At 30.6% G+C, this 13,051-nt stretch overlaps 1 protein-coding gene across 1 annotated transcript in view; it reads left to right on the top strand.

Moving 5' to 3' along the window:
- The window catches only part of DPP10 (dipeptidyl peptidase like 10), an 817,253-nt gene that overhangs the window by 467,966 nt on the left and 336,236 nt on the right, over positions 1-13,051 (top strand). Inside the window, exon 5 of the mRNA XM_031959980.1 lies at positions 5,790-5,864. Coding sequence (XP_031815840.1) covers positions 5,790-5,864 — 75 coding nt within the window. The remainder of the gene's footprint in view (positions 1-5,789; positions 5,865-13,051) is intronic.

Genomic DNA, 13,051 nt, shown 5'->3' with positions numbered 1-13,051 from the left:
ATGATGGCACAGATTTGGAACCTGATGGGATGTTCATCAGTTGGGGAATAGTTGAAAAAGTTGTGGTATATGATTGTGACAGAATAAATTGTACTATAGAAATGATGAAGGAATGGTTCTAGAAAATAAAATTTAGGGGGGAAAAAGCTGATGCAAAATGAAGTAAGCAGATCCAACAATTATCTGCATAGTGATAGCAAGATTATAATGATACTTTAATGTGAAATACTTAACAACTTTGATAAGTATAATTCTCCTTAAAAATTTCAAAGAAATATTGATGAAAAATGCTATTCACTTATGGATAAAGGACTTATAGACTGCCTGCTGATTGAAGCATTTTTCTTTTTTTTTTCTTCTAATTTTCTATATAAAATGTCTACTGTGAAAACAAAAAAAAAAGTTTTTCTTACTTATGGGACTCTAAACAAGTTTTTTTTTCCTTTTGAGTCTTCATTTTCCTTAATATTTAAAGTGAGGAGATTGAAACAGAAGACTTATGAAGGGAGCCTTCTTGGCTCCCTATATTTTATTCTGTTATCTAAAATAAACAATATATCTTCCTGATCAGGAGAAGCATAGATTATGCTAGCTTTTTCAACTACATATAGTTATAGCACAACATGCTATTTCTCATGTACCTAGTTTCATGAGATAATTTGGATTTGTGGCAGTAATTACATTATTTTCATTAGTATTTAGGTAGTTTCAGCATTGTAGATTTTTCTTTGCTTCCCCAATGGCAATTCAAGAGATTCAAGAACAATACTATACATTTGGGTGAAATTTTTTTCACCCAATTTATTTTTGAAATCATGTGTCTTTTAAATTATTACCTTGACTTTTCATACCATGTATGATGGCTGTGTCTTATTCTCCCATATAGGTTAGGAGTTTCTTGCAGACAGAACTAAAATCATTTCTTATGTCTTACTCTTGCTAAAACTTTGTCCTTCAAAAGTTACTTAGCACTTTGTTTTGCCATCCTAATACACATAGCTTAATCTTGTCTTTTTCTTTTTTTTTTCTGCACTTGCATCCTATTTACTTTTCTTGGATGAATGAATTTGTACATTGCACTTGTATTTGAGTATATTGCTTCCAATATTATTTCTTTTCTTGATTGTTAAAGTTTTGCCTAAACGATATTTCATTAGGATTATCGTCATGGTTCATAATAGAGATATTATGGTAACAATAAAACATTTACATTACTGTTCAAGACAACTATAGAACAGCTGTGACAAGGTAGGACAAGATTGATAGTCAAGTCAGTTGTACAGATGGTAATTGTTATGAGTTCAGGTGAGTGAGAGATCATTTCATATTGCTATAATCAGAGCTTCATAGATATAATGATATTTGTTCTGGATCTTAAAGGTTACACAGAATTTGGCAAGACATAGAAAGTTAAGGAGAACATTCCTGACATTAAAACAGTGTTAACATAAGTGTATAAGCAAGGCAGCAGGATAGTGATCATCTCATCTATTGCTTTCCAATAGCTAGGTACTGCCACATTCATTGTTTCATTGATTATAGAATAAAAACATAATAGATTTTGCGCCTAGATATTATTAACTAAGCCCAGCCCTTTTATTTTATAGATAAAGGCAATGAGGGACATAACTTAATTGACTTGCCCAGAGTTACATAACTAGTAAATATATGAGTGAGGATTTTACCTCAGTTTCTCCTGACTACAAGTCTGGTGCCCTAATCAATATACTATTATACTTCACAAAAGCAGAGAATATTGCAAATTAAAAAAAAAAACATTTGGCATTATTTAGTTCAAGTACTTTACTCAATAAACTGAGGAAAGAAGCTTAGGAAAGCAGTAGACTTACTCTAAGTAAGATAGTGAGTTTGTGGCAGATCTGGAATCCAAACCTATCATCTTCATTGTACTTGGCTTATATGTAAGTCATTATCCCAAATAGGCATTTCCCCCCTTATATTTGAGAGACTTTGGATTGCTGTATGAATATGCATTCTGTATTTTTAAAGGTAAACTTGATCACCTGTAGATCCTTTTCCCTGTTTCTCTTGGTTAACTACAATTGGTGGGCTTAGTTAAGACAAAATAAATAAATATTAATTGAATGTGATGATATGATCACTGAAGGCATAAGACTACATGGAAATGTTTTAATTCCACCTAGAAAATATTAACTTGGAAACTGCAGATGGAATAACTGCAGATGAATTTAAATATCATATGGTATCAATGTAAGATATAAATGGAGAGGCTTGCTTGTTTTTAAAACTACATGGATCAGACTATAGCAATCAACTTAGCCCTAAAATCTGAGATCAGTCATTCACTCAACAAATATTTATAAAGCACTTATTTCATGCTTGGTACTGTGATAATCATTAGAGAAGCAATAAAAATTCAATACATAGCTAAAACAAGCCAAAGTAATATAATTTGAGATGAAAACAGTGAATAAAATATCATTTCAATTTGAAAAAAAAGTTTTTAAAAATAATTTTTCTAGTGAATAAGTATTTAATATAATAAATATGTGAGGGTTACCAGGGTAGAACAATAACATCCTGGTCTCAGATTCAGAAAGACAAATATTCAAATGTTATCTTTAATACATTCTGTCTATGTGTCTCTAACTAAACTACTTAACTGCTTTGTACCCCAAGCAACTCTTTAAAGCTATTTATTGCAGAGAAGTTTCTGATCTGCGTAAGTAGAAAGAGCTATCTTAGATGGAGTTTCCTAGAATAGTAAAATTACAGGCCTAGACTCACCATAAAGCTCCATTCTTCACTGTATACCTATATATTTGTTTCTTCTTCGAAAGAGACATTTAAAACATAATGCCTATATGTAAGGGAATTTTGTATTTAGATAAATATGAAATACTTAATAGTTTTTTGGATAAAATTTTAATTGAGATAGACCAAAATTTACAAGTTTCCAAAGAGACATATATATCTCCCCTTTTATTTTCTAGGTCACTTCTTAGTAATATGTACCTGTGTATTTGCTTGTCCAGATGTAAACTGCTTTTAGTTTAATTCCTTTTTTTGTGTACACAGCATGCATGATCTTGATTCTATGATCTTAGAAGATGAAAACATTTTTGAATACATGTGATATCCTTTCTGGTAAATTATAATCACCTGGAGTATAGTAGTTGCTATATTCTTTTTCTTTTTCTTTTTTGCATCCTTAATATGATAAATACTTAATAAAATATCTTTAGCATCATAGAATCTGAGCTAGAAGGGACATTAGATGCCTTCATTTCACAGATGAGAAAAATGGGACCGAGATATAAAGCAATTTCTCTCTGTTGTATCACTTAGCTGCCTCATGTTTACTTAAAAATGCTTCATTTTTTTTTAATTTCACATAAGTTCTTGACAAATATGAATGGAATAATGTGGGAGCCACTCAAGAATTTTGTTTGAAAATTCTAGGCTCTCCCATGTTAGTTGCCAGGTATATAACTTACAAATCTATGATTAGTATTGTTCCTTGTAGCATCAGTGACCCGTTTCTATCTCTTGCATTTCAGGGAATGTTCTGACACTTACTTCTCTAAAAAAGAATGCGGAAAGTTTCCCAGGTCGTATATTTCATAAGCTTAAGGCAGTATAGTGATAATTAATAAAGTGTCAGACTAGATAATTGTAGGAGTTGTAAAAGATACCAAAATGTTGTTACCAAAGGACACACATACCTGTGAAAGTGTGAAGTTAATGCATACTAGGAACATCACATGGAGAAATATGGGGGAGAGGTGAGATTTCCTTTATATTCTCAAAATTTAGCTCTGTACTAATTTTAACTGGTGAGAAAAAGCAGTATCTAGGAAGCAGAGTCTTCTCCTGGGTTTTACTTTGAAGATGACTTCTTATGACTTTGGAGAAAGTGCAAATTCTGTAGTAGTCAAATTTTCTGTTCCCCTAGGAAAGGCACATTAAATTTGGCTTTATATACAGAATGAAATCTAAGTTATTTAATCTGTGATTGCCATTAAAAAAACACTAATTCAGGTGAATATGTGTCCTTGTGCTTCTATCTGGCCCCAATGGGACTTTTTAATTGCTTACTTTTTATCTTATCAGAGTTTTGCCTATTTTTCTTTCTTTTTTGTAACTTAAAAATATCAATTTACAGTGGAAATAATACGAAAAGCAAAGTGTAGGACCCAATGCCAAATCAAAGTTTTTCTACTTCTGACCACACGATGCCATTATATCTTTCTGGGCCTTAATTTTCAGGTTTATAAATTAAGGCCTTTGGATTAATTGAAATGTAGTTGTGAATCATTGATCCAAAGATTCTATGAATTTCTTCTAACATCTCTATACCTGCTTTACTTGTCTTATACAATATATTTTTAATATGCTTTTATTTTGTTTATCACTCAGTTGGCTAACCAGAGAAAATTTGATTTTATTTGGTATCTATCTAAAGCTTCTTAATTGCTATCCTTCATTCTTATTTCTTATAAAATTTGCTTTGGAGTTCACTTAATAAAAAACCACTGTCATTAATCTTTTTAATTTTCTCACTATTTGGAAGCTTTTAGCCACTTTCTTGTAGAGATTCTGGTTGCCATCATTATTTTATAGGATATGTAGAGCCTTGCTTTGTAACATCAGATTTTATAAGGGAGTAATAGTTTAACTCTTGGATTTGGGGTCTTTTTATTTTCTTCCTCTATCTCTTGTAATTATTAATTACAGCATGTTGCAAAACTTATTTTTATCAGAAAACTTATGGTTTTTAAAGAGAGAATTATTTTCACAAAGTAAAAAGGTAAAAAAGCAAAGCTTAAAAACCATACGGCCACAAAGGGGCCAATCTTTTTTTGTTGTTGTTCTTCAAATCAATCTACTAACCGATAAGTCCTCCCTGACAAAAGTCTGTTGAGTAATAGAAAGGATGCTTTGACTGTTTTCTGATTATTTAAAATATTAATCCTATGTTCTAGAGATACTCTTAGAAAAAGTTTGAGTTAATCATTAAGAATTTACTATGTTCCAGACATTCTGGTAAGCACAGGATATTAAAAAAAAAGTTAGGAGAAAGCCCCTGCCCTCAAAGAAATCACAATCTCATGAGGAAAAACAAAAATACAAAGATTTAGAAGTAGGGAGAAGTCATTCTATAGGCATGATGAAGTAATGAAGCCAGGTGAGAAATAATTGGAGGAGGTGTAAATTTTTGATATCTTTTTGCAGAATGATTAATTTTAGAATATAATGAAGTACAAGGAAGTTTTTGGGTTATTATTATTTGTAAAACACTTTGAGGTTTGCAATCTGCTGTAAATGTTATCTTCTTGGATGCTTATTAAAAAAACTATGAACTGGGTGCAATTATCATACCTTTCTAATAAGAAAAGTAAAATTAAAAGAGATTATAATACCTGACTACAGTTATACAATTTGTTTGAGGGAAGAATTTAAATTCAGATTATCTTGACCTTAAGTTTATTACTTTTTTCCTTTTCATCACTTGGGGGGAATGCAAAATAGAGAGGAGGAGAAGAGAAGAGGAGAGAGAGAGAGAGAGAGAGAAAGAGAGAGAGAGAGAGAGAGAGAGAGAGAGAGAGAGAGAGAGAAAGAGAGAGAGAGAGAGAGGAAGAAAAAGGAGCCAGAGAAGGAAAGAGGAAAGGAAGGAGAAAGAAAGAGACAGAAAAGGAGAGAAGGAGGGAGGGGGGATGAATATCAATTGTTTTCTTATTGATATTAATGTGTGAAAATTCAAACCAATATTTCATTTTGTTAAGTATTCTCTCATTGTTCCTTAGGTAACCTTCAAAGCATCAAGACACTCTGTTTCACCAGACTTAAGATTTGTTCTTCTGGCTTATGATGTGAAGCAGGTAAGGCACTTATTTTAACTGTAAAGAGTTTGCAATAAAGAAGCAATAATTCTTGTTTCTTAGGGTGGAAGTGATGTAATTGGTTGTTAATTACTTGCTGGTGGAATACTTAATCGTCAGTTTGGCAGTAGAGCCTGGAAATAGGAGATCTGATTTTTGTAAATTGCAGGTATATTATAAAGCACAGGGATTGAGGACCTGGATAAAAGAGGGTATAAAAATTTGGCTAATAAGGGATTTTTCTAAGTGATATTCTAGTTGTAAAATGGTTAAAAAGTGTGAAAAAAGAGAAAAGAAGTGGATAAAAGGAAGTCCAAAGTTATGCTTTTGTTGACAATCCAAAACTTCATGAAATACATTTCCATTGTATTTGAATGTATTCAAATCTTTTGGAAGGTAAATAAAAAAAATTGTTATAAGGAAACTTGTTTGAATGTCTGCTTATTTGATTGAATCAGTTATATTAATTAGTAAGAAAAGCAAATGATCAGACTAAACATGAAGTTTGCTCTGCTTTTCAAAAATAAGAGTACTTTATTCTTATATTTTATTTTGATATTCATAACTTCTTCAACCTTAGAAAAAATATTGCCAAAGATGAACTGCCTTAATGAATCTATCTGGTAGTTGAAGTAATCTATCAAATTTGAACCTTAATAATTCATCTGTTTCTAAAATTAGATAAGGGAGAAAACAAAATAACTAATCTCTTTTTAAAATACTTTAGAAACAATTTGTTTTTATTTGCTTTTTGTCTGAATTAGGATAGATATCTGTAAACTTTCCATATCTGCTGTACCTCAGAGTTGTCGCTTCTCATTACAGTATAATGGAAAAATTATTTTCATATATATTTTCTAGGGGGTTTTTTTGGTAGCATTTTTTCAAAGCTCTAAAGTTAATTAAATGTCTTTAGTTAAAATGGGAAGAAAAAGAACTACACTGTCAGACACATTTTTTTGCCCTATTTTTCCATAGCATTTGATAACATACTTGATGGCAATCTGAAACATTCAACTTGGTAGCACACCGAATTTTATGACCTAGAAAAGGATTTGTATCACTGGGCTTCTGTGAAGTTGACTTGATGATTGGGGAAAATGCTAGTTGTTTCTCCCAAAGAGCCTCATTAAGGGATCCGCATCTACCTCTTCACTGAACAGTTATTTTTCAACCTATTTTGAAGTACACTTGATAATTTAAATTTGTCTTTGATGGAAGAATGAAAAATTACAAACTTTAGACTAATTTGTTTTATACATTTATACAAAGTATACTTAGAACATTTAGTGATATATCTAAGATAAACTGGTCTTCTGGTACTTATGTTGAAGTTTATGGTTCTTTGGAGTAAATTCAGAAATCAATTTAATATTTTTATGTATACATATATATATATGTATATTCCTATTTTATATTTTTAATAAAAAGGTTTCTTCCCATGCAGACAATATTTGAGGGGTACATATCAATATTCCTTCCTTCATTAATTTATCTGATGTAATTACAGGATACATAGTTGACCACTTCTATTATTTTTCTATTTGTAGCAAGCATTCTTTATCACATGTACAAAAACTAGATTGCCTGTGTATAGAATTTAATGGATTGGTGAACTTTACAATGCATTTCTATTTTTATTAACATCTAAAAAATTGACAATGCTTTTAATTTAAATATTATTTTTGGAGTGCATAGGCTTCTTCAGACTGCCAAAAGTTTTTAAAAAAGAAAAATAAAAATCAATAATAATCTTTGTTTTATAGATTCTTAGAGAAACTTTATGACTTAATATGTGTTTTCTGTTTTTTTTTTAATTGAAACAAAATAATTCAGTGGCATTTTTGGGCATTTTAGAACTTGATTTGACTAATTAATTGCAGCCTTTTTAGCTTTTTGATACTTTCTTTTGATTGATAAATTTGTATAAACTTAAAGTCATATCTGTATCACATTTAGGCATAATAGGGGGATTTCCAAGAAGTTAGCATATATTTTTAATATTTGCATATGTGTTTCACCTTTTGAGTGTTATGTTAAATATAATATACTAATTCATGGAAGTATTCCATTTTCAGAAATATCCACATTTAACCTCTGACATTACTTTGTACCATAATATTTCAGAAATTAGTAACAACTGGTCAAGCTCATCTTTCAATATTCTGAGTATTTCAGGATATAATTCTGCAACTATTCAATTCAACAAATATTCATCAAGTCCATACTATTTTAATACCATTTATTAGTTGTTGAACAAAGACAAAATAGAAAACACAATAGGAAAATACTCTACTTTGATCTACATTCAATCCCGAAAGTTCTCTCTCTAAATGTAGATGGTATTCTCCATCTCAAGTCTATGTGAATTGTCTTGGATCATTGCACTGCTGTGAAGAACCAAGTTTTTCATACTTGATCATCACATAATTTTGCATTTATCATGTACAATGTTCTTCTGGCTGTGTTCACCTTGATCAGCATCAGTTCATGTCTTTCTAGCAAGCCATTTGACTCTAATGTCAGACTATGACTACTAAAAAATTATGCTATATTTGGAAGTCAAAAGCTTGGGTTTAAATCACTCTTCAGTTTTCTCATCTATAAAATGAAAAGGCTACATCAGGTGATCTTTAAAGTCAGAATTAAATTTCTGATCCTCTAACCTATCAGTTTCTTCACACAATATTTTAAATCGCCTCCCAAAAGAATTTCTGATTATCATTAGTAGAGAAAATTTCCAAATTTAGATCATCTTTTCTCAATTAAATAATTGCTATTTGCTAAGAGAAACAGATTCCAAATAGAAATCCTCTCATTAATTCTTATGAGGACCAAATGAGATAGTCTAAAGCACTATATGAGTATCAATTGTAATATATATATATTTAAATGTAAGTACCACACTCTAACTGATTGCACCACTGGATGTTCTATATTATTTTTTAAAAAGATTAATATCACCAGTTTGGGAATTGCAAATTATAAGAAAAGTCTTACATCTTTACTTTGGGAAATGCATGCAGATGTCCTTGAATCACTGATATTATTTATATGTCTTTTCTCCTTCAAACTCAGCAACTTCTTACATTTTTTCAGTTGCTTTGTCTAATCCCTCAAGGCACTCTCCATCTTCAGAGGCAAAAGAGCAGTTGAATCAGTGAGCTTTCTAACATTACAAAATAAGTCAAGAAATTAGTACTTGTTTTTCATAAATTAGAATAAGATAGCCAGAAGATGTCTTTTTCATCTTTGGGTCAGTACAGCTACATATCTACTTTATGTCCACTAGTCTACTCAGATGATATTACAATTCTTCTTTCTTCCATGCTAATACTTTCTATCATACTTTTCCTTCTTACTGGATTTCTACACTTGTTCTCAACTTCTTAATAACCAAGGATCTCTAAAACCTTGCTGCAATATCTCTTAACCCTGCCTCCTTTACCTATTCCATTCTTTTGAATAACTATCACAATTGCATTTTAATCATAGGACTCAAACTATAAACTATCAATAATAATAATTTTTATCAACAAATTCATATTACTAATCAGGTTTCACAGATCATTTTATGTTTTCTTAGGATTTCCAATCCTATTGAGGGCCATGCCTAAGTGAAGGGGCAGGTCAATTCTCTGAGAACCTCAACAGCTGTGGATCATAACATCTGAAGGAATTGCAAAGCAGCCTTTATGACACAGGTGTTGCTTGTGGACTGGAAATGAAATAAATTGGACACAGAGGGAAGAGGAGAAGGGGCAGACAACACAACGGCCTTTCAGTAGGGAGGTCAGACAATGCAACTGCCTCTCAGTCTCCTTGTATCATCATCATCCTCTCACTTGAAGAGGTCCATTCTACAGGTCTGAGTTAGACCTCCAGCAGCCATATCACAATACAATCCACTTTGCATATTCTTAGAAAGAAATGTAACAGTATGGGATTTACTGTTTTTTTTCCTTTTTGAGTTTTTCAGTCCTATCAATTTCAGAAAAAAATTATTACTCTTTCATACTAATATATTATCATAGTTATACAAATCTAAATCTGAAAGAATTAAAAACAAAAACCCATCTAACCTGAATACCTCCAAATTCCTAACAGATCCCATACTGCTTCTACAAAGTATTTTTCTTTGCTTTTACATTGCATCTTTTCCTTCTTTTACTAATTTTCTTCAAAAAGTTGGAAATAATTGATTATTCATTGCATCTTTTCTTTCTTTATTAAAGCTTTTTATTTTTCAAAACATATATGTAAAAAATACTTCAACATTAGCCCTTGTAAAATCTTGTGTTCTAACCCCCACCTTTCACTCCACCCTCACCTAGATTACAAGTAGTCCAATATATGATAAGCATGGTAGAAATATATATAAAATCCAATATGCATACATATTTATACAAATATCATGCCACACATGAAAAATTAAATCAAACTATTAAAAAAAAGAAAAGCAAAATAAAATGCAAGCAAAAAACAACAAAAGAGTGAAAATGCTATATTGTGAAGCACACTCAGATCCCACAGCCCTTTCTCTGGGTATGGATGGATCTCTTCATTACTCAACAATTGCAAGAGGTATGAATCATCTCATTGTTGAAGAGAGCCAAATCCATCAGAATTGATTGTATGATCTTTTTAATTTAATATAATCAAAATTATCTATTTTGTGATCAGTAATGATCTCTTGTTCTTTTTTGGTGATAAATTCCTTCCTCCTTCACAGATCTGAGAGCTAAACTATCCTATATTCTTCTAATTTGTTTATAATATGATTATATATATATATATTTATAAAATTATTAATTAATTAATTAATATATATATAAACCCATTTTGACCTTTATCTTGGTATATATTAAGTGTGGGTCAATGCCTAATTTCTGCCATACTAGTTTCTAAATTTCCCAGTTTTAGTCAAGTAGCTAATTCTTATTCCAAAAGCATGAAAAAAAAGAGCCTACCCACTATTTTTCAAGAAATCATCAGAGAGAACTGCCAAGATATCATAGAATTAGAAAGTAAAATAGCCATTGAAAGAATTCACTAAACACTTCCTGAAGGAGACTTTAAAATTTGTCAAACACTAAATTACTATAGTCATTGACTATTTTGTCCTGTGAACCTAATCTATTCCACTGATCAATTAATCTATGCTGGTTTATAATATAGTCTTAGATTTGATACAGCTAGGCCACCTTAATTTGTTTTGTTGTTTTTGTTTTTGTTTTTTTTTTTCTTTCCCAGGTCTTTTTTGACCTTTTTGTTCTTCCAGATAAATTTTGCACCTATTTCAGTAAAATAGTTTCTTGGGAGTTTGATTGGTATAGAACTAAATACATAGATTTGTTTAGGTAGTATTATTATCTTTATATTATTTACTTGACATATCCAAGAGCACTTGATATTTTTCCAGTTGTTTAGATTTGACTTTATTTGTGTGGAAATTGTTTTGTACTTTTGCTCATTATAGTTCCTGACTTTCCCTTGGCAGATAGATTCTCAAATGTTTTATACTATCAACAATTATTTTAAATTGAATTTCTCTTTGTATCTCTTGCTGTTGGATTTTGTTAGAGATGTATAAAATTTCTGATGATTTATGTACATTTATTTTGTATCCTGAAACTTTATTAAAATTGTGGATTATTTCTAATAATATTTTAGTTGATTCTCTAGGGTTCTCTAAGTATACCATCATATCATCTGCAAAGAATGACAATTAGGTTTCCTCAATACCTATTCTAATTTATTTAATCTATTTTTCTTCTCTGATTGTCAAAACTAGCATTTCTAACATGATATTGAATAGTAATGTTGACAGTGGGCCACCTTTTTTTACCCTGATCTTATTGGGAATAGTTCCAGTTTATCCCCATTACATATGCTGCTAACTGATGGTTTTACATAGATGCTACTGAATATTTTAAGGAACAGTCCACTTATTCCTATACTCTCTAGTGTTTTTAATAGCAATGGGTGTTGAATTTCATCAAATGCTTTTTCTGCATTTATTGAGATAATCATATTTTTTTGTTTGTTTTTTTTTAGTTTGGTTATTGATATAGTCAATTGTGCTAATAGCTTTCCTAATATTAAACCAGCCCTGCATTCCTGGTATAGATCCTACTGGGTCATGGTGTATTCCTGGGGATGATTTTCTGTAATCTCTTTGTTAATATTTTATTTGAGATTTCTGCATCAATAATCATTAGAAAAATTGGTCTATAATTTTCTTTCTCTGTTTTCATCCTACCTGGTTTAAGTATCAGTACCACATCTGGGTCATAAAAGGAATTTGCTAGGAGTCCTTTCCCTATTTTTAAAAATAGTTTATATAGTATTGGAATTAATTGTTCTTTAAATGTTCGGTAGAATTCATGTTAGTCCATCTGGCCCTGGAGCTTTTTCTTAGGGAGTTGATTAATAGCTTGTTCTATTTCTTTTTCTAAAATGGAAATATTTAAGTAATTTATTTCCTCTTCTGTTAAGGTGGGCAATATATACATACATATATATATATATGTGTGTGTGTGTGTGTGTGTGTGTGTGTGTGTGTGTGTGTATGTGTGTTTATTTCATAGGTATTCCTCCATTTCATTAAGGTTATCAAATTTATTGGCATAAAGTTGGGCAAAATAACTCCTACATATTGCTCTATTTCCTGTTCATTTGTGGAAAGTTCTCCTTTTTGATTTTTGAGAATAAAAATCTGATTTTCCTCTTTCCTTTTTCTAATCAAATTAACTAAAGGTTTATCTATTTTATTGTTTTTTTTTTCATAAAACCAACTCTTAGTTTTATTTATTAATTCAATAGGTTTTGTTATTTCAATTTTATTCATCTCTCTTTTTATTTTTAGAATTTCAAGTTTGGTATTTGATTGGGGGTTTTTAATTTGCTCTTTTTCTAGCTTTTTTATTTGCAAGCCTAATTCATTGATCTTCTCTTTCTCTATTTTATGCAAATAAGCCTCTAAAGATATAAACTTTCCCCTCATTACCACTTTGGCTATATCCCACACATTTTAGTATGAGGTTCCATTATTGTCATTCTCTTGGATGAAATTATTAATTGTGTCTATGATTTGCCCATTCATTCTTTAGGATGGAATTATTTAGTTTCCAATTACTTTTTGGTCTATTTCCCCCTGCCTTCTAGTGAATGTAATTTTTATTGTG

The sequence above is a fragment of the Sarcophilus harrisii genome, chromosome 3, assembly GCF_902635505.1.
Source record: "Sarcophilus harrisii chromosome 3, mSarHar1.11, whole genome shotgun sequence".
NCBI classification, from domain to species: domain Eukaryota; kingdom Metazoa; phylum Chordata; class Mammalia; order Dasyuromorphia; family Dasyuridae; genus Sarcophilus; species Sarcophilus harrisii.
This window is presented reverse-complemented; position numbering and strand designations above follow the sequence as displayed.